The sequence below is a fragment of the Mytilus galloprovincialis genome, chromosome 9 (assembly GCF_965363235.1).
Source record: "Mytilus galloprovincialis chromosome 9, xbMytGall1.hap1.1, whole genome shotgun sequence".
NCBI lineage: Eukaryota > Metazoa > Mollusca > Bivalvia > Mytilida > Mytilidae > Mytilus > Mytilus galloprovincialis.
Genome location: NC_134846.1, coordinates 54,774,855 through 54,798,458, shown reverse-complemented (window position 1 = coordinate 54,798,458; position 23,604 = coordinate 54,774,855). Strand labels below are relative to the sequence as shown.

Sequence of the window (23,604 nt, the reverse complement as noted above, 5' to 3'; positions counted from 1 at the left end):
AGTGTCATGCATTTTATTTCATTGTTTATTCTTTCAATAAAGTTTATGAACACATTTAGTTTTAGTTTATTTATGTACCGACTTTTCCTTTACCTGAGATACGAAAATAAAATTGTTCTAAAAATAGATTTGTTTCTATGACCCGGATGTACAAATTATATTGTTACGCTTTGATTAAAACAAACTGTTGAACAATGCTACACAGTTTATAATCATTTGATACAAAAAATGTGTAATGAACTGCCTTTAATATGCAGTATTTACTGATTGCACAGTGATGTAACACTGTTACTTTAACCTCGTTAGTTTCGTATATATGCAAAGCAGCAGGTAATGGGGCTCTACACGGGTTATTTGCTGGACACGAGTGTTGAAAGTGAGAAAATATAATAATTTAAGTTAATGTTCTTTTCAAAAAATATTAAAAGTGAAAGATTGATGTATGAAATTCTTCAACCATATATAAATGCCCTGTAATATTTAACATAAATGTAGATCACCCCTAGCCAAATTACGAGATTGCACATTGGATAATGATCGATAATTAGCAGGCGTTAATGTTTTAAAAATACACCCAAAATGTAATCTATGAACAATGTTTGAAATGCATCAATAATTAACACCTTTTGAGATAGAAGATCATAGAATGATTGTGTTTTTACAACAATCAGCTGATTGACATTTTTATGACCTCGAGGCTTAAAATAGAATATGGGAAACTTTACCTGTGTACACATCGATGCTTTTTTATAATCATATAAACACGAAAGAAACTGTTTTAAAACTTTATTCAAATAACACATAAGTAAATGTGAAATAATATCAAAAATTATGATGCATTCAAGAAAAATATACTTACAAATTGCTGTTTCCGGTCAAAAATCTCGTTAGTTTTAACTAAGCATATCTAGCTGGCAATTATATTCTATGCAATTAACCGAAATGCCACTTGTGGGGCTATGCATATAACCGTACAATTTAACATTAGATGAATGGGAAATGGTTTTGTGCAGGAGAAAAGTATGCAATTAACCGAATTATGCTATTAAGCGGTATGCAATTAAGTGGAATCGACTGTACTGTGAATTCTTCACAATGTGCAGTTTGAAACTTCCTCAGAGTTTTTACTTTAACAAAAACTTTAACTTCCAATAAGATCTTCATTTTCAAAATAATAATATGATCAAGGTTTAGAACAATGTAGCCATATGAATTTGAATATAAATCTTTTATCTTTTACAGTAAATCTCCAAAATAAAACAATGTTCAACAAATGAATATCACAGTTAACGAGAACTCCTCAAGGCAGAGGGACTAGGTTGTCTTTGGCCCATTTCTTCATGGTCCGTACAATGTACTCTACTTGAGGATTGCTGGTATTCCGTAACATGTTGATAACATCCCGTAAAGTGTCCCTACAAATTAATTAATATACTACTGGTTAATACTATAGGCAAAAAGCATGCAATATAAAGTTATCTTTTCTAACTTAAAATCTTTCTAACTTAAAACCTAAGTGTTTCATGCAAGTTAGTACAGTTAACTTCCTTCATGCAGACTTCCAATTGAGTCATATAAATATATTCAGATTGATACAAATGTTCAATGTTCTAAACTTATTCTCAATTTTTCAACTGGATTCGAAAGGGTGATGTACAATCTAGTAATTAATGAAATTGTGCAAATATAAATGACTACTGAAATATATTTACAATTTATACCGATACTGATATTGAAAGTCAGTTGTGTTATGCAAATAATATATGTAAGTGATCATACATATATACATATATATATTTTTATTTTGTTACAAAAATGTTTATATCGTCTGATTAGAAATATTTCACAACAACTAACTCTATACAATTCACAACTTTAAAGAAAACACTCATCTAATCTAGTTGCAAAGATTTGAAAAATGTACAAAGGCATGAAAATGACAACAGAATAATAGTGTACAATAATACATTCAAACTGGTTCTGTATTATCCTTTGCCCATTTTTTCAGTGTCCTTATTACATATTCTGCTTGTGGATTATTTGTATTCCTTAGCAGTTGAATAATTTCACGTAGCTGTTCTCTGCACAGATAAAGGAAAAGGAATTTAGGAAGTATTTCACAGAAAATATTTTGCTAATTTGTTGACACATTATATGCTCTTACTTCTTTCTTGGAAGTATCTGACAGACACTATATTTCAAATAGCGGCACCTTTCATTATAAGTAATCATTTTGTTTGCAATATTGTATTCTCAAATTTGCATTATCATATTACTATGAAATAGGTTTTTGTTTGTTGTATCAACATAGTTACCCATCTGTTTTCAATGCTGAGTGTTGAATTCATAAATTTCAAAATGTGTAATTTTCAACAGTGTATACTGCTCTAGCATTCTAATGAACAATTTAAATGTTTTAATTGATATATGTGTGTGGAGCTATCCTCTGATCTTGTGTTTGATAAAGATTGTTCTCTCTTACTGGTACTCAAGCTTTCTTCGCCAATAAAACCTGAAAGCCGCAATATAGACAAAAGTGCTGAAAGTGGCTTTAAACACCAACAATCAATTAATATGTTTGATCATTTAAATATTTAAGAAATGACTGTATTATTTTTTCTGTCTATGAAGAAATAACATAAAAAATTTGGTGCACACTGAATAACGCGCATAGCGGGTTATTTAACAGTGTGCACCACATTTTTTTATGTTATTTCGAATAGACAGAAAAAATATTACAGTCATTTCTTATAATTTAATTCTAAATTCCATTTTAAACCGTAGAAAACCATGAAAAAACATTGATGACGTCACGGTCACGACTAAATTATGTCTATGGGCTTATAACAAAATAACGTCAGCCAATCAGAAGACGCGTTACATCAAAAATTAAATTATTTGGTGTTAAAACTGTTGTGACAAGTTCTATATAGTTATTGATGACAAGAAGGAGTGACAAACACCACCACAGAAAAACTAATTTTGCTATACAAACCTAGGTTCATGTCCAGCTATAATCATCTGGAACACACCCACACAAGCCCCTCTCTTGCCTTCCCAGTACTCAGGATTAGGGTCTAGTCTTTCCAGTACATCAAATGCCTTTGCTGCATAGTAAAATTGTCCCATCTACAGTAAAAGATATATAGTCATAAATCAGATTTGAATTCTTTTATAATGATAACAAAAAATAGTCAATTTAAATCTACTTTTCTTTAACCAAGGTACAAATTAGCTCACTGAAATTGATTCTATCTTATATTACACTAGGGCTGAAAATGTTTTAACCTGTTAAGTTCAGTGATATACCTACTTATTGATATATTAATTCACTGTCAACCAATCTAATTCTCAATTAAATTAAGTTTATGACTTTTGATAACTCAAAATTAAGTAACCATAGTTTTAGACTCCTCAAACTTTTACTTTTGACACTCAAGTATACAAGTAGAAGAAAATTCATATCAAGTTAAAAAGAAACTATAGAATATAAGAATATGCAGAAATTTTACCATACCAAATTACTATCTTTCAATTCTTTGAACTTCATAAATACTTCACCTTGTAACAATCATTAGCTATAAGTTGTAACAAGCTAAATGATTCTCCTGATGTTTCCATCTTCAGATACAACTCCCAGGCTAGTCGGGCCTTTCTGTTCATTATATCTAGAAAAATAATCATAAAGCTTTACATTTATATAAAATAGTTTCATTTGCATGTGATAGCTGTCTTTAGGTATATATTATTTTTCAACAATTTAAGTGTGTTGTTTTTTATGGTTCCATGTTTTGATTTTTAGTTTTATCTTAAAATAATTTTGAAATAATTTCACCGAATTCTACACATGATGCCATTTACAGGTGTAAAACAATAAAACTACATGCTGAACTGCCATTAACTCTAGAAATACAACAGTTAAAACATGGATTTAATTTTTGTTGTTTATTTTTTTACTTGTTGCTGGTTCCCGAATATTGCTGTGCTAGAGGCCGACTAAATCTTAAGATATTATTGGTTCAATCAATGTACGAAATCATTGAGCCATAAAACAGAGTTGACAGGTGGCAAAGATAGAAAGATAGAATCTACTCCAAAATACTTACAACATCTTGCTAACCAACTGAGATATGTGTAGTCATTTTTTGTCTTCTCACTTTGTATCAATAAAAACACCTATAAAATATATCAAACATTTATGAGCAACTCTATTCATATATTTATATAAATATAATACAAGACTTTCATAGACTGTGGATTAAGGTTGTTGTCCTTGGATCATGGGTAGTGTTTAGTTGTGATTAAATCATTTTAAAGTTGATAAACATTTCCTTATTTCTGAGACTCAGCATTTCAAGTCATACTTGAGTGTATCTTTCTTAAGCTTTTGAAAGCACATTTCATATCCCTACCTAATAAATCTAAAAATGCATGTTAACCTAAAAATAACGTAAAGTGGTCCATTTTAACAGGTTCAATTTTTATAATTTTAAGAACAAAACTGGTGAGCAATGTTTTCTATAGCTTATATATAAATTTTTTCTTGACAACTATTATAAATCTTTATAAAGACCAAATGTACGCAAGAGACATATTTTTTGAACTTTTTATTCTAAATCTTGTAATGATCAACAATGAGCACTTGTGACTATTCTCATCTTTAAAGTATTAAACACCAGGAGTAATATCCATCCAAGCAATAAGCTAAACCTTTGTCTAATGGCTAAATCAAGATTATTGTGAAGTTACCTCTTCTGCCTCTTTGAAGTTTCCTACAGCTGCCTTGGCTTGAGCATAATTAAAGTTGAAAGTGTCATCATTGTAAAAGTAACTCTATAATAAAATAAATGGTTGAGATCATGAAAATTCTGATTTTGAGCTGTCGTCTAATTATCTCAATATCTTTCAATTTAAATACCAGTCCACCTAAGAATCATGCAAAGGGTGATATACAATAATTACTTTTAACAAAATTGATTGAAGATATTTTTGTTTTTATTTACCACAGCAACACATAGCACTATTAATTAATATAGTTTCTAGGTTAACTAGCAGTGCTGTGAGCAAAATTTTCATACAGATATAATAGTGTTATTTTTGTGTACTGTAGCAATATTTTTAATCTTTTTGACTAGTTATAGGGTAATTAAGGAAGCTCTTCTTTTATGCACACAAAATAGGAAATAATTTTATACAGATCATCATACCTTTATAGAGTTTAAATATATCAATACATCTTCAAACTGTTTTAACAAAAAGAAACAGGATGACATACACTGCCTGCCAGGGATGGTGTCTGAAAAATATCAATAAGTATGTATAATATCATGTCAACAATATAGACAATATGTAAGTACATTTATAACAACAACCAGGAAACATAGGTAATTAATGATAACAAAGTTCACTTCATCTCCTCAATTGGTTTGGAAAATTTTAATTTTGTTTCTTAAAAAGTTTCTGTCCAGTTGCTTTCCCTTGATCATGAAAGAGTTTCTTAAAATTCCATGTTTATTTGACTAAACTGGTGTCAATGAGACAGCAACCAAACAACAAAATTTCCCAAAAGACACAGGTAGAGTCCAATATACAGTCTGAACAAGTGACTGGTCTTCTTTAAGTAAAGATGTAATATAGAAAAATATGAAATTTATTGGCCTTCACAGCAAATACAAAAAATAAAATATTGACACAGAGTTATGTCTCGCCTTTTGGGATTACAATTCAGAAAAAGAAAATCTGATGGACAGCAACATTGCTAATTAATTATAAGTTGCTGGACCATGACAAAGAGGGCAGTGTGCCAAATTGATCATCAAACTAAGATGTTCTGATCGTAGTGTGTTTGATTCCCCCGCTGCTGGAAAAGCAACACCTATGTCTCACCTTCAGCCCCTCTCATAGCAGGCGAGACATTAACTGAAAGTAAACAATAAATCAACAATAAATTTTCTTACGTACTCTGTATATAATTCTGCAGTCCTTAAGAAAAAACAAACCACTTTTATCAACAATATTATAAAAATATTATTTGAAAATTAAAAATAAATTCAAAGTTGCTGGACCATGAACTATGGGGCAGGGCCTCAAAATGGTTGACAAACTGATATAGAACAGCAATAATGGTGCTGTTCCTTTGCTTTTTGTGTTATTTATAAGGCATATACTGATTTAGTTTCATGGAAGGATGGATATCCCATATTTATAGTAATGCAACTTTATAGAAAATATCATTGATTATCAAGAGTAGTTTCTATAAAAATATCTTGAGCAGAAAACATTATTGAAAATTGCTTATTATTTGAAAGTCTCTGGACCAAACCTAGAGGGCAGGGCCTAGAAATAGTCCTCAAACTGATATGTACTGAAAGTAATGCAACTTTATTAAAAATATTATTAATACGTCACAGGAAGTGCCCATCAAACTGACATTTAGAAGAAAACTTAACAATTATTGATGCCAACAGTCTACACCGCCAGAAAAGCAACGTCTATGTCTCGCTTTCTGCAACTTGGGTAGTATTTTAGACTAAAACAACTTGCGAGCAGGCCTGTACATAGTTTTAAATAGTTTCAACATTTTTATCAAATACACACCACATTCACTGGCTGAGCCACCAACTAACTGGAAATACTGCTGAGCTATCTTCAAATGTTCTCTCTGAAATTAATAAGACATTTTTGAAAGTTTGTTGTAAAATTGTTCTAACTGATTTTCAAAAAGATTCTAATTTTCTTTTTTTATCTGTTTCTTGATAAAAGCAAAAATGGTATGCTTTCAATGGAACTTTTGATGAAAATTAAGTGCAATATTTAAATGTGTCAAAAACCAATAACACTACAGGTCATCCATATTTCTCAATTACAGTAATGAAAGTTGATAATAGCTATATTAGAAAGGAAAAAAGTTGACAAAAAAAAAAATGCAATTTGATAAAATTTGGATTTGTTTGCAATTTTGTAATTTTCTAAATTCTAATTTATCTAAATAGGATGTTTTTTTTTAACTTTAAGAAATTTCTACAATAATTGATTATTTTGAAAGTGAAAAACAAGACACGTTTTAATTACAAAACTCAAAACAACACTTCAGCAGATTTAAAATTTCTTCCCACAAACTATGGGAAAATTTACCCAGACATGAAAATTTTTGGTATGCAATAATGTGTCAGACTTCCATGGCAGGCTGTGAGTCTTTTAAAATAAACTCTCCTCAAGATAATCAATCAGTTTAATAATATAGTAATTGTCAGTTTTGTTAAAATTCTAGCATATATTGGGTCAGCCCCTTTCTGATAGCCTTTTGCCCTGAAGTAAAAGATTTCTGACATTTCAAGACCTCTATTCACCAAACACCTCTTTTTACCTATATTTGAAAACAGCCCAAGATTAATATAGAACTCTATGATTAACAAGTAACAGTACCTAAAGTTTAGGAAATCCTATTTGTGGATTACACACACCAGAATATCAATGAGATATATGAATGACCCGTTAAGGAATTGTTTGTGTTCCAATATAAGGGAAACAAAAAAGTATTTGCACCTCACACATTTATATATGTATATATTTTGTTAACAAAACAATTATTTGATGATTAAATTTTTTCCATTTTTTTTTAGTACTAGTGGAATAATTTGAACAAACTGGAATAAAATTTTCTTCATATTACATTGAACTTTTTTAATATTTCAAGTGTAATGCATTTCTTTAAATGGAATTAGTAACTTTAGTTTGTGCCAAGACGTGTGTTAATTCAATAGGACACTTTCTTACCACAGTTGAGTCATCCTGAATAAATAACATTTCACTAAATCTTAGTAAAAGGGGTGAAAAAGAGTGAATACTAGAACACAGTTTTATCAAAATGTATTTAAATTTTTAAAGGAAAAAATACTACATCAGTGCATTCTAGGTTGTGATTTAAATAATATTTACTAGTTAAATGAATATCAAGTATTGTCGTAATATTTTTCTTAAAGAGGCTTCTATCCCAAATAATGAAATCTGGAAGACTAAACAAATCTAATGACAGCAACTACAATATCTGAAAAGCCAAAGAAGGAACCAAAAATTAGCAGTACCAGAAAAATGGCATAAAAAGCTACACTTCAATTTCCTTTATAAAATCTGATACCTTCGTTTCCACCGGAGGGCCACTTCCTTTTTCTTTCTGAGTAGGTTCCTATTTTTACCAATGCATTGCATTTTTAATAATATATGATAATTTTGTTTTCACTTAGGCAGGTTATCATCTAAGCAAACAGAGTTCATAAAAGATAAATATTTCAGCCAAATTCAAGGCAACACAACAAAGAGGAAGACAATATGTTTTTATACATGTTCAATAGGAAAGATTTACAAGGTGTAAATATGTCAGAAGAAAAATTACTTCAAAAGGATATATTTCAAATTTGAGTTACAATCATGTTAAATAACTATTAATAAGCTATTACAATATATAACACTTGGTTAGAATTTACCTAGAAAATATTGTTACCAAGCAATAAAGAACTTACTGATCCAGATTCTTGCCCTAAAGCAGCATTAACTACACCCTTCAATATGTATTCTTGTGGGGTTGTTGGCTCTAAGTCTTTAATCAAGTTGTATGCTTCGGTAACATCATCTGAAATAGAAATATGCCAAGCATGGATTGTTCATTTATTTAAATTTCATTTTCATTTTACTGTTATCGTTTGTAAAGGAGAATTAAATACATCAATTTTGCCCTTTATTACCTTCAATATGAATTTCAACACTTAGGATAAACTAATCCTAATTTGTGTTTTTGTTCATTTTTAGAATAAGTGTATGAATTTTAAAAAATCAAGAAAAAGATTACTATGACCCTGTAATAACATATACATCAATCTCCAATTATCAATGAACAGCTCTTTTTTTTTGTGAGTTTTGGTTCTTTGTATGGTGTATGAGTTTCATAAAATTTGTATGAGGAAAACTTAGCTAGAGTAAAGAAACGAAAACTACTAAATGCATCCTTCTACTAGCAGCCTGTACATTAAAAAATGTGGCCATAAAACCACCTTCCATTTACAGTTAACAGACTGTAGCAATGACTTAAGATTTATGAATTTTCTTTCATGGTCTGTAAAATTATTTGTTATTACCTTGTTTTAAGTAATATATAACTAAATTAAGTCGGGCTTCAGGGATGACATCTATCAGGGGAGGTAATACTTGTAATGATCCTTCTCCACCACGGAACACAACCTAAAATATAAATCATGTGGTTAGAAAGAATATGAACTGCAACATAAAGCATAGGAACAATTTTTAAGCCTTTACTATCAAATGGGTGATGAAAAAACTTTACATGTGATTGAATTAAAATGTTAAAGTACCAAAATTAAACCTTTATGAACATTGAACTTTGTGAATTCATTTCCATGTCATATAGACATTCTTGTTTGATAAGAATATTATGTATCAATAAACACAGTATAAACCTGACATAGATATAATGCTATGTGTCATTCAACTAATGAATTAATAATAAGTCATTTTTTCAAATTTTTTATGTTATTGTTTTACACTAACATTTCATACAACTATCTTTTATACAGATGATAATGAATAGTACACAAGATATGTTTTTGTACATCTACTTGATTTGACCTTATCAAATCAGTGCTCAGGAAGACAATGACTTACCAGATTATGTTTTATGAGATCTCTAGCAAACACAAAAGATGGTGAGGCCATTTCCTGCAAACTCTTCAATTCTGCCTACAATATAGAAATACATATATATATATAATAAATATTATAATTTTGACATCATGCAATTATCAGTTTATTCATCCTAAATGAATGAGGTGACAGAGTCAAATCTCTACAGGAAATTTTGAATGAAACTAGAAAATCCCCAACCTGATAAATTTTGGAACAGCCCTAAGACAGACAAATCATTTAATTTTATCAAATAAAATTTTAAGTAATGAAAACATTAATAACTAGATGTGTCAAAGCGACACAATGGCCCTGTCTCAAAAAGTTGAAAAATCTGCAATTTCAATAACACATGTGGACACAAACATGATGGTAGTCTCATGATCACATATCAAAAATCAGCTCAAAATTTGGAGGGGTCCGTATAACTGTGATTTTCAACAATTTTCAAAGTTGTAACCCTTAATTTTGGCAAAAATTAGCAGACCTGAACAAAACTTGATCTGTAACTCATCGTGGTTATTTCACATACCAAAAATCATCCCAATATCTGAAAGCATTTAGAAAAAAAGTCCATATAACTGTATAGCCCGTAAATTCAGCAAAAATAAGCCGAGTGGAACAAAACAAACTTGATCTGTAACTCATCATGGTTAACTCACATACCAAATCAAAGAGCTGATAGCTCTGAGGTGGAAGAAGGTGAATAAAAGGTTACTAGAATTACCATAAAAGCAGCCCCACTAACCCAGCCTGCTTTGTTCCAATATCATTATGACAAATTTTTTTCTTCAAACAAGAATGTGTCATAAGTACAATGATTTCCCATCTGTACAATCATTTTCTATGTTCAGTGGACTGTGAAAATCAGGTAAAATCTTTAATTTGGCAGTAAAATTAGAAAGATCATGTCATAAGGAACACATGTGTACTAAATTTCAAGTTGATTGGATTTTAACTTCATCAAAAACTACCTCGACCATAAACTTTATTCTGAAGCAGGACGGACAGACAGACCAGAAAACATAATGCCCATAAATGGGGAATAAACATAGTAAGACTTGTTACATACCTGCCAACTTTTGAAAGTTCACATGGAGGTTTTTAGTGCGCGACAACAATTTTAAAGGTTACAATTTTTAGTGAAGTATTTTGCACAATCTGGATTGTCTAGAAAAAGTTTCATATTTGTATGATGAACTTACATGCCTTTTTCTTAAATCAGTTTGCATGATTCTAGTTATTGAATTGGTAGAAAAGATGAACATGTAGCATGAAGACCAGGGTTTATTTTCTTGTGTAAGAATATTAGATGCTTGTTGAAATTTTCAGTTTTGAATTATGCACAAAGATGGACCTTTAACAGGTTGGGATCATCTCTCCAAATGAGGCGTAACCCTCATTGGAAGAACATTACAACCCACTGTGGGTCCAAACCTGTTTGTTGGTCTTTGTGAAAAAAGAATAGTACATTATCCTTTAAATGATTTAATAAATTGAATACAAAAATAAAATATGTTACAAGTATTATGTCAATAAATTAGTGAAAAAAAATACTATTCATTATCTTTATGATAGTACTTGATAGTACTGCAACATTGAATTTTGTCAATCAGCCATGCTTTTATCCTAAAAGCTGTGTAAGAACGATTGCAGATGAAAATTCCCATTTTACAACTAGATGAAAACAACACAAGTTGAAGTTCAAAATCTAGCATGTTAGAATAATCTTCAGAGAAAACATTTTTGATTGGCTTATTAATTGATCATGAGAAACACAGAATTTGATTGGCTGAACACGATTCTCTAAACTTGGGAACAAAATAAGGAACAGGTGATTTTCACTAAATCGTGTTTTAGAGGTTTTTAACGATACCCTCAATATTAATATTTTTTGATAAATGCAAGGAAGTATCATAAAACGTCCTTGATAAAGAGTAATGAGAATGAACACAGGGCAAACGTACTAAAAGGGCGAAAGAACTCAGAACGAACAGACCAAGGTCGAACATGTGAACAGGGCGAGTTGTCCCTATACCAAATTCATGCATGCGTACTACAAAAATATACAGTAAAAACATCCGGTTACAAGTAAACAAATAACGTTTATGAAGTTGAGATGAAATCTATAAATAATTTATATAAAAGGGTACATATTTACCATAGTAATTGTTTTTCAATTCTAACTTACAAATTAAATGATTCAGATGCTTTATCATGTGTAAAAATCGGTGTCAGGATTCAGAAGTTGTTATGAAAATACACAGACACGAATGCGGCATACGGAGGCTCAATGAATTTAAAGTCGGCACCATTGGCCTTCAGAAGACTTGAAGTCTTCTTCCACCAAAAACAGCCCAATATCTGAAGGTGTTTAAAAAAAAATCTGTATAATGGTTTGTTGTGGAATGACAGAATTTCAGACAAGGGTAGAACTATATGGCACCATCAACTTCGTTGCGGGGCCATAAAAATGAAAGTATTGCAAAACCACTCCTAGTAACCTTTCCATTGCATAACCTGGAGTAATTGCTTTCATGTTTATGGCTATAGCCTTAGAGTGAAGATCTATGTCTACCTACCTCTGCAGCCTTCCCATTGTATAATCTGAAATGATTGCAGGCTTTCAGGTTCAATGCTATAGCACTGTCTGGATACTGTTGTAAATATACTGCTAAAACTTCCTATAATGATATAATATACATACTTTCAAAAACATACAAATATTTGTTTTATAATATCATAAAATGATAATAATGAATTTAAAGAAAACAAATGCATTCCAGCAGTCAATATTTATAAGCAAGGTAAACAATATCTTTCTAAATGATTGCAAGCATTTTGTGGTTTGAAAGAATTGAACCTTACAGTAAAAATTCATAAGGGTTCCACGGAACCCAGTGTCTCGCCTACGTTTGCTGTTAATCGCAGACTCAACAAAAATGAGGAAAAACATCAATAAAAATTTCCATCTCGATACTGTCTTTTGATTGAAAGAAGCTTCCAAGTTTGGTAAAAAATCCCAGATAGTTTATGAATCTGATAAATGTTTTAAAAACTTAAACCACAGAGTGAATGTAAAAAAACTAAGTCCATTTATAGGTAAAATACGGAAAAGTGGAAATTTATTTTTACAAAATTTTCTTCTGGATACTATCTTATGATCATAAACAAGCTTCTGTCCAAGTTTGGTACAAATCAAGGATAGTTTATGAAAGTTATTAAAATTTTAAAAACTTTAACAACAGAGTGAATGTAATGTTTCCTCGCAGAAAAACTAAGTCCATTTATAAGTAAAATACGGAAAAAATGGAATTTTATTTTTACAAAATTTACTTCTGGATACTTTCTTATGATCATAAACAAGCTTCTGTCCAAGTTTGGTAGAAATTCAGTATAGTTTAAGAAAGTTATTAAAATTTCAAAAACTTTAACCACAGAGTGAATATTTGTGGACGCCGCCGACGACGACGCCGACGACGACGGAATGTAGGATCGCTTAGTCTCGCTTTTTCGACTAAAGTCGAAGGCTCGACAAAAATGAATGTTATGAAGGAAGCCTGCTGTAAAAAATGCTATATTCTAGTCCTGTGATTGGTAATATATTAAAGATGAAAACTGAACAGAAATATTGACTAAGGTAACTCCTGGTATTCAATTTTTGACACAAAGAAAATGCATGTAATTAAATTACATGGAAATATATTGTGTTGCAGGATATAATTAAACACCAAATGGAACAAAAATTTCTCTATAATATAAAGATAAACTATTTATTTACAATAATATTGGTGGAATTTAAATAAAAATAATTTTGGTTGCAACAATGTTTACTTACTTGTGACACATCATAGTAGTCTAACTTGTAGTAACATAAAGCAACATATACATTTAATGCCAGGAAATCTCTGAAATCAAAAAAAACCATGAAATTCTTTCTGAATTTGATATTTTAACTGTTCAAAAATAAATACTTAAAATATATGAGTTTTCTTTAATGCTATGATGCTTATGTTTAACCAGAGAATTCACTGAGAATCAGGACAATATAAAACCATTTTCGTTTTGCAGCTATAAGTTAATATTAAAGTGTTCCACAATTCATGAAACTTTGAACGTCAAAATGTGTTCTGTCTGTTATTTGTCTATAGACTTAGTCTTCATAATTTTAATACTAAGTTTCAATTAAGAATTATGATCTCTTTGTCAATCTAATACTCGGACTTCATAAAAAGTTTCTTTACACCTCTACATGTCTTTATTTGTTTCTATGGGTTGGTTGCTCTCTCATTGTCGTATACCTAAATGTGTATTCATACGTTCACTACTACAAGTATAAAATAACCATGTATGGGCTAACCTGTTGTCTAAGAGAATACGTTTGTATATGTCTATAGCCTCTTGATAATGACTTCGGAGATAGTGTATAGACGCTAGGGATAGCTGATCTTCTATTATATCTTGTAAGTTCTGATGGAAGCCCATTAAACGTTTCTCATCACTGAACTTGTGTGATAGATGGAATAGCAATCTGTTCTGTAGTCGACTTTTAGGACCTGAAATGTAAATGAAATCATTCAATTATTTTGACCTATTTTAAGTTGAAATGTAAAGTGTAACAGGTTTAAATTCTACAAGGTAAATTTTGATGATCTGTCTTTAGGAAAAATTGTGTTAATCTGTTAATAAAAGTAATTAGTTCTGTTGGAAATTTCAGTGAGTAGGTCTGTCTTAGATATTAAAAGCATTAATTGTTGAAATATATATATAAAATAAGGTCACAGCATGGTTATAGATATTTCCAGACAAAGAGATACAGATTTGAACTGATTGGGTAAAAAATAATAAACCATTTTATAATTTTGGCCTTGCAATTAATTATAAAGCTCTCAGTATGATATTTTTCTGTTGTCCTGACCATTCATGACATATTTATCACTGGACATATCACAAACAACAATCAAGGATTTTGTGACAAGGGAGATAATTCTAGTAACATTGGCAAGAGATAATATAAATCAAATCATTACCTCATAAATCATGCACAAAGGTGAAAACTGCACACAAGTATAGGAAGTTAAGTTTTATATTTTATTTTGTTTAATTCAAGTGTATTATTTTAAAAACAAAATTAATAAACTGGAACTGTTAACAAGGTTTTAATGAAGATTTAATGCTCCCATTCAATTGTAATATGAAAGACATACGAACAAGGATTACAGATCAACTAGATACATTATACTTGGTTCAGCAAAACCAAAATGTTCTTGTTGTCAATTTTGAAGATCAATGGTATTTACTATCATTTGGAAATAAGTTATATGAATAGCATTGAAATATGCATGAAAGAAAGATATTTATATATAATCATGAATGGTAAATATCCTCGTCTTCAATTTAGGAACAATAAGTGAACAACCAACTTTCTGTAAATAATCTTGATGCTTCACAAAATTGATCATTGAACAAGTAAATTAATTGGTCTTTCATTGTAGATCCTTGTATTTCAGCTTAGTCCAAATAAAATCAAGACATTTACAATTCTGAAAACCTGCAAGAAGTTATCAAGTTGGTCAACTGTAGTCATGATCTACTATGAATTTTGTAATATAACAGGTTATCTTTTAACAGAAGAAATGAAATAATTGTACATGCAAGTCACATATTAGTTCTGTGTATTTACATTAATTGTGTGAATGGGAACACTAGTAAATTAGCCTCTAAGTTAAAGGTACCAGTATTTGATCAATAAGATTATAGTGTGGTGAATAGGATTCTTGTAAGTATGTTATTGGCAGTGATTCATCAGTGAATGCATTCTTACAAGTAAGGTCTTAAATAAAACGGAAACATAAGGTCAAGTTGAAATTTTGAATAAAAAAGGAATGGAAGGGGATTTTTTCTAAGATCAAATACTTAGTACAGTAAGTAGTAATTCAAGAAATCAGGATGGGTTAGATCAGACTATAGAACAACCTCATTTTACTGATTTAAGAAATATGGATCCAACACTAATTTGGCATACATTTAAAAAACAAAAATACAGTACAATAAAAATGTGCACAAAGTTCCAAGTTGATGTGACCACAAATTCATGGTAAACATGGACACGATCCAAAAAGATAATGCTACCTCACTATAGTAGACAAAGAATAAAAATTAAACTTGCATTAACTCATAAATACAGAAGTCACATTCTGACTATTTTAGTCTATTTAATACATATAAGTTGGTAAATACAATTACTATTCTGGTATATGTACATGTATTATTTACACCAATTGAAATAGATGAAAGTATGTGACATGCTTTGTTATATTGTAGTTACAAAACAATAGGTCATGCTTCACATATCATTTGATGTTAAAAACTATCTTATCCAAAAATTAAAGATTTTATACAAGACCTTACTTTTCTTATAAGAAAATATATATTTTCACCATGCATATGATTGATACTGTAATCAAGCATTCATACATGTATGGACTTCAAACAAATGTTTTATAATACATGAAAAATTGACAAAATTTACTTTTAGCTGAAAATTAATTTTAAAAATAACTATAAAAATATATATTTCATTGACATGTGACAAAAAAACGCATACAAAAATAAACAAATAAGGAATTTGAACAGGTAAACACATACTTACAATACATGTCAAAAGGTACAACCGCTAAAATACAGCAACGAAAAAAAAGTGTTTTGCATGTAAATGAAGAGAAAATAAAACTACGAAATGGGCAACAGTAAATAAAAGTTGTGTTGTTAGTGATCAATATGTGAATGTGAAACTAATACCTATTGCAAGTCAATGAAGTGACAGATAATTTTTTACACGAGAATCTATTTAGAATAGAAATTTTAATCGGAATATTATGCATGTATCAAATTTTGCCTGAACCAATAGTGTGTACACTGTATAAACTAACAGCACATGTACTTGCAAATATATTCATCATTTCAGAGTGTCTAAGTATGCATATATAAATAACTGTCAATCTGGACAGAGACTGATGCAATACACAATAACATAAAATATATCCAAGAGGTATGTCTCTGTGCAGTTTTGCTATAGTATAAGGATTTGGAATGCTTAAAATAAAGTCATAATTCCTAGAACCAAAAAAAAGAAGAGTTAAAATTAAAAGTGCTATTAGCAGGTATGTTAGTGTGAATACACACATGCAGTGTCAGAGTTAATGATACATATATAGTTAAGTGGGCAAAAGAAACCCATTTTACATTATCTACCATACATTTTATCAATGACTTAAATAGAAATTGATCTTTTATAAATTCAATAACATTCTCAAAAATTGACTCATGATTATTTCTACTTTTTATTCTTTCCGACAAAGAAGAAATTTCTTGTTTACCAGTTAAATTTTATTAAAATGGTCATCCTTCTTTTTTTTGCAGCATATTCAATATTCCCCTTAATATACAAAATAAAAATTATATAGGTTCAAAATATGAAACTATGTTATATGAATATAATGAATATAAATATTAGCAGGGAATCTGACACAAAACAGTCAGGTTTGATAGGTTTTAGAATTTCAAAAGGATCATTATATTGTACATCTAACAACAATTTGCACATTTAATCTAATTTACCCATGTGCAAAACTTTTTAAAGAAACTGTCTACTAATAAGCAAATTTTATTCCATAATAATTGCTCACCTTTTTGGACTGCTCCATCAGCCTCTGGATACATTCCTAAGAAAAAATAACAGCATGCCAAATTTGTCCACAGGTCTGGATGACAGCCATCCTTCTTTGTCAATCTGCTATACTCCTGTAAGCAAAAACAAATCATAGGGAATGTAAAACTGGTGAATTTTAAGAACAGCTTTACTCTCTCATTCTAATATTGAATAATTTAATTGATTCTTTCTTCAATTGTGTCCTTAAAATTATCTTAAAAACAATATTTTACAAACAAAATTAAACTTTTTACAGGATGAAATTAATGTAAAACAATATATGTTTAAGAAATCATAAATTTAGGAGACACCAATCATTATCTCATGAACCATATAATGAAATGAATATTTAGATATAGGAAGATGTGGTATGAGTGCCAATGAGACAACTCTTCATCCAAGTCACAATTTATAAAAGTTTCCATTCATTAAATGCAATATCCATGTTCAATAATAAAGAATTTCGTTTTAAACAGAATAAAATGAATATTTAAGCTCATAAAAATTGCCACTAAATGGAAAATATGGTATCTGGTATAAGCAGGTTAAATTTTACATACCTCCATAGACCTCTTATAATCTCCCAAATGAAATGCACAGTAGGCTATCCACATGTCAGTTTCATCATTTCCTCTACCACTGTTTCTGTTAAACTAAAAAAAAGAAATCATAACCTAAATACATTTGGTACTTCTTATAGCATGTAAAGTGGATATACTCATTTGTCAAATCACTCAAAATGTCAAGGTCTCAAGGATGTGAAATCAGTTGGTTTTACTTGATTAAAGCACCTTCATTTTGAAATGAAAATTTATTTTTCAATCAAAGGCACACTCTTACATGTCTTAAAGTGAACAAGTACATTTGTAACACTTTTGAGTGATTTGAAACTTGACAAAACATAGTTTTAAAAATTCAAAAAGTCAGATTTCTGTTCTAAAACTTCTAAAATAGTCCATGAAGTCAACTCAGGTAATTTTATTGATTCAGGGTTCTCGCTAAGGATTTTTGAAGGCGAGTCCAGGGACTCGTCATTCTTAGCCATGATGAGTCCAACAGCAAAAAGAAAATATTTTATTGCAATATAATGTAATATTTTAGTCTTCATTTCCTAACAGAGCAATGAAATGACATTAAATTCAGATCACTTTTAAACTTTTGCTATAAAATGATGATATTTGTGTTTAGCTATGTTCAGTATATACAAAATATTTCAATCTTGATGCATCTGTGGACTCACCAGTTTTGAATATGGTGAATCCAGACAGATTTTGATGAGTCCAGGACTCATGGAATTGCCTTAGTGAGAACCCTGTTGATTGTGATGTGTTTTGTAGTCCAGCATAAAGCTTAAGCATGTTAAGATGTATGTAAGAAAGCTGTTAATTTTAGAAAGCTTTACATACATGACATACATGTATGTTACAAAATATTTTGGATGTGTGTTTCATCATGTTCGTTGATATGATGTTCATTGACTAGTATTGTACATCTCCTTTCATTCATTCATTTTCAAACAATATACATGTATAACAAAAAGTTTATAATATGGTTGAGTGAAAGATGGCTGCTGCAAGTCCAGTGGTGGCAATTTGTTCATTTCTTTTAATATTTTGTAAACATGACTTACTTCTAAAAGTGTTATTGCTCCAGTGTAGTCCCTAAGGTTTAAGAAGTCTTCAACTTTTGGTATTTTTTTCTTCTTTTTATCTGCTTCTTTGGCAGGAGTAGTAGAGCCAGGCCCAATGGCCGGCTTTGCACGTGAGAGCATCTAAACAAAACAAAAATACATATTAATCCTATCAATTAAATGTGTCTGTCCAAATAATCAAATAAAATATAAACCTTGTATTGATTACAGATCTAGATCTACATGATCTATATGCGTATGTTTTTCTTTGTTGTGATGTTATGCTATTGTTTCAGAAATAGGGAGAAGGTTTGGATCCATTAAAACGTTTAATCCCGCTGCAAATGTTTGCACCTGTCCTAAGTCAGGAATCTGATGCACAGAAGTTGTCGTTTGTTTATGTAATATATACGTGTTTCTCGTTTCTCGTTTTGTTTATATAGATTAGACCGTTGGTTTTCCCGTTTGAATGGTTTTACACTAGTAATTTTGGGGCCATTTATAGCTTGTTGTTCGGTGTGAGCCAAGGCTCCGTGTTGAAGGCCGTACTTTAACCTATAATGGTTTACTTTTTAAATTGTTATTTGTATGGAGAGTTGTCTCATTGGCACTCACACCACATCTTCCTATATCTAGTCTCTGTAAAAATATTCGGCATTGAATTTGTAATTGGCTTGTTCAAGTCACCAGGCTATTAAGCCTAATAATTGGTATAGACATTCTTCTATTGTTGACCACTGTACTTTTTATTGAATCATTGACGATCATCTAACACTGTCCTATATTTACTGGATCAAATATTCAATTTATTCAAATGTGTGAGGTTTAATTTTGGATAACAGATTTTTCTCATGTTTCAGGCGAGTCTTCTTCGAAGCTGCAAAGGATGTCTTGAAAAAATATGTTGCATGGTCATTTCAAAAGATCAATCGCATAACAGTCAGGTATCTCCATGGATGAAGATTTAATGATGGAGGAACTTTCACCATGACAATATTCAGTGTCTACGACGTGTTCAAAAGTATTTCATTTATTCATTTCCATGTAAAGGTGAACAGGCGGAAATATTGCTTACAACATTTATTTTTTTTTTAAAAATAACCAATATTTTCATTAATTGTCATTAGAATCAATTCGAATGCCAAGCCTGATTTTTTTTCAAGAAGTCTGGTGACTGACAAATTCCTTTGCTTCTTGTTCCAAATACTGCCCACATTCAATATGATCAATATTCTGGCAAGTTGTGCATGATGAAAAACTGGTAAAAACAAATGATTGATCGATTTAGTTTGAGCTTTCAGTTACTTGAGACTTCAATATCTCAAGTGACTTTGATTTAGTGATATCTTGAGGCAGTTTGTTCCAATCCTTAACAGTGTTTATAAAGAAGGACCATTTCCTACAATCTTTGCTAAATAGTTTTAAATAATACTAGCGAAAGAGTTAAATGGGGGATAATTCATATTCCAATTTTGTATACTTTATTATTACAATGTAAAACCACAAATTAATTGCATTAAAACAATCAAGGAAAACAAATTTATCACACAAAAAAATGTATATGATAATAAATAAAGTCCTCATACACCGTAGAAGTGAGAAAATCTATATAATTGTGAATTCAAAATATTTAACTAATTTTACAACTGATACAATGTGTATTAATCTGATTAACAAAATTTATTGCAATATTATTTTTGTATACAATGTCTTACACATTTTAAATAACATTCAGTCAATTCATTCTAATAAATACCTACCCACGATTGAAGCAAACCAGCTAAAATTTAGTCAAAAATATTTTTTTCTTTATTATCCAGGTGTAATGATAAGTCGTTATCCTAAGGCTATTTTTTTCTTATTTTTTCTGTACACTTAGCTTTCATTTTTTATCACCATGCATTGTCAAGCTTGGTAACTCATAATTATTTGTCAGTAACTAAATGTACGATGCTGTCCCATACTGAACCTTCTGACCTTGTTTGTTTACATTTAAATTTCAATGGCGTCAAAATCACGTGATGTCATTTCGTTCTACCCAATCAAATTGCTCTACTGTCAATTAGGGGATTTTCCAGTCTACGGCAATTACGCTATTTCTTTGTGGGATATTGCTTCAAAATAGTTTGCAATAATTTTGGGTTTTATTCAACAGGAACTCTTTTTTTGCCATCCCTTTTTGACATCAATGGAATTCTGTATGAATATTTATCTACAGTCATGATGGTCAGAATATCGATCTTTTTATAATGAATAAAAAGAAAATTCTATGAAAAATAAATGTAAATTATTTTTCATTAACCTACTCTATATTCCTGTACAAAATTATGGCATGGGCATAGTTTTTTCAATTAGTTTTCCTTTCATTTTGGTTGGGCTTTTTTCGCGGGAAAATCGCGAAAGACGTAAGGAGCATGTCATTTTAAAATTCCTAAAAATACGATTTGCTTGACCTGTATTGCCTGCCACAAGATTGATGACGCTGAATGGAATGTACACAAAGCAATGGAGGCCGGAAGTGGAATTTTGTGAAGTTCTAGAATGTTTTTAGACATTCGGAGGTCGGGATTGAAACGGGCATTAGAAATTTGGCGTTTTTTAGCAATAATTGAGAACAACAATGAAAACTTACCTTCAGAAATGTTATTTTATTCAAAAGTGCAGAAAAAACGTATTCTACATTGTTTTTCTACACCGGAAGTAGCGAAGTGACGTCAATGCGGAGTTTCCCCGTGTGTTAAGTTCAAACACAAATACCTAACGAACTGACAAGATGAACGATTTTAGACTACGGTAGGATACTTTATCAAGTGTATGCTTCTTTTACACAGTCTTCACGACGAGTGGCAGCCCAGGCAGCCCAGGCTGGTAAAATTGCTCTCGGGCCTGTAAAAATCAGACCTACAGGCCAACAGAATCTAACTAAAAAATTTCAAAAATTGAGCTGCGGGCCTGTAGATTTAGCAGTTCAGCGTGAAGACTGTTTACCTGATGGAATATTCCTCTAATAAACATTAGGGTGAATGGAATATCTAGGTATGAATGTTGTGTGACTGAATGATTAAAATACCAAAAAAAAAAGGGGATGGGGGGATTGTGTTATCACATTATTATTTTCCTGTTACAATAGTAAAACTTACTATTTGAAATAATTGATAAAAAAGACAAGAAGAAAAGAACAATGTCTTGAATGGTAATTTCCTTCGAGCCGAGAAATAGCATAAAATGTGTATTCAAATATTGTACATGATTTCTGCAAGATGTCAAGTTAAAAAAAATCATCTACAGTAAAAAATGATTTTTAAGATGGAAACAAGTGCGTGTGGTGGCGTTTTAAGGTTTTACGTTACATCATATGCATGCTCTTATCAAAAGGACGCGCAGTTCTTAGAAATTTAATTTTATCAAACACTAGAAATATGTTACCATGTTGAAATAATTTTAAATTTTCTCCAACACTGTAAACGATTTTGTTGTCAATGAAGCCTTGGTTGGAATGCAATAACTGCGCATGCGTGTAGGTCAGTGTTAAATAATATTTTATTTCATCTATTCTTTTCTTGTTTTTTACAAGCGTTTAAATGATTGAAAGTGATAAAAGTCTTTCGGTCTCGGATCAGCACTGTCTTGGTCTCGTAAATAAATAAATCATGAGTAGGGGTCCTATAAAAAAAATCGTTGAAAACGGGGTTGCAAAGATACTCAAAATTGGAAAATTACAAAGTGTGAAATAAAATATTGTTGTTTACTCGAATCTTCAAATTCTACTAAGTTCTTTTAAATAATTGATTTCATTTTTGGATGAGGATCTGGATGCGGTTCATTGACTATCCGATGAAACAGACCAATACTCAGAACCTGTACTTTCATTGATGGTGTTTTATTTTTGTGGAAAAGAGTAGAACCGCTCAAACAAACGTGTATACTAAATTACTTGTAAACAATTTGTATTCATGATGAATTCTTGCTGAAATAAAACCCATTTACTATGGACGTCACAAGCATACTATCGTGCATACTATTAGAATAACTGTGACTATATTATATAGTCTAAGTTAGTATAATAGTAAGTACCAGAGACTAATAATCTTTACCATGAAGGATTGTGAAAAAAAATTGCGATTTGGTCAGAACTTTAAATAAATTGAAATAGGTCACGGAGAGCATCACTTACAGGTCTTACATCCAAGTCACAGTAAATGTATTAACGTCACGGTACCCAAATTGCACCGAGTACCCAATTTGCACTTATTCAACATAAAGTTAAAACAGCTGTCAGAAACATGAGAAATTCTTAAAAGTTTTCTTTGAGACTAAACAATTTGTAATTTTGATTATTTGACATTATATTACACGTCTTACAAAATAGGTGAACATATTCAAATATCATACACTAAACTGTAAACCAGTGGCGGATCCAGAACTTTTCATAAGGGGGCCCATGCATTGACTGACCTAAAAAGGGGGCTCCAGTCATGCTTCAGTGATTCTCTATATAATCAACCAAATTTTTGCCACAAAAGGGGAGCCGCCACCCGGAACCGCCTATGCACTAAACGTCCACAGTGCA

General features: G+C 30.6%; 1 protein-coding gene across 3 annotated transcripts; it reads right to left on the bottom strand.

Moving 5' to 3' along the window:
• Nucleotides 1-1,146: 1,146 nt before the first annotated feature.
• LOC143045318 (intraflagellar transport protein 56-like) lies at nt 1,147-22,561 on the bottom strand. Of its 3 annotated transcripts, none has more exons than XM_076217751.1 (18): nt 22,461-22,561; nt 19,035-19,175; nt 17,965-18,057; nt 17,382-17,496; nt 16,346-16,369; nt 14,054-14,249; nt 13,532-13,601; nt 12,276-12,377; nt 9,676-9,750; nt 9,132-9,234; nt 8,520-8,629; nt 6,598-6,661; nt 5,208-5,296; nt 4,750-4,833; nt 4,107-4,176; nt 3,562-3,668; nt 2,996-3,129; nt 1,147-1,415 (listed from the first exon to the last, which is right to left on the bottom strand). In XM_076217751.1, the coding sequence occupies exons 1-18, from the start codon at nt 22,461-22,463 to the stop codon at nt 1,301-1,303; spliced, it is 1,695 nt and encodes a 564-aa protein (XP_076073866.1). In that variant the 5' UTR covers nt 22,464-22,561; the 3' UTR covers nt 1,147-1,300. The 3 variants fall into 3 exon arrangements, with proteins under 3 accessions (XP_076073866.1, XP_076073868.1, XP_076073867.1); XM_076217752.1 differs by lacking the exon at nt 1,147-1,415 and adding an exon at nt 1,926-2,081; XM_076217753.1 differs by lacking the exon at nt 16,346-16,369.
• Between the last annotated feature and the right edge of the window lie 1,043 nt (nt 22,562-23,604).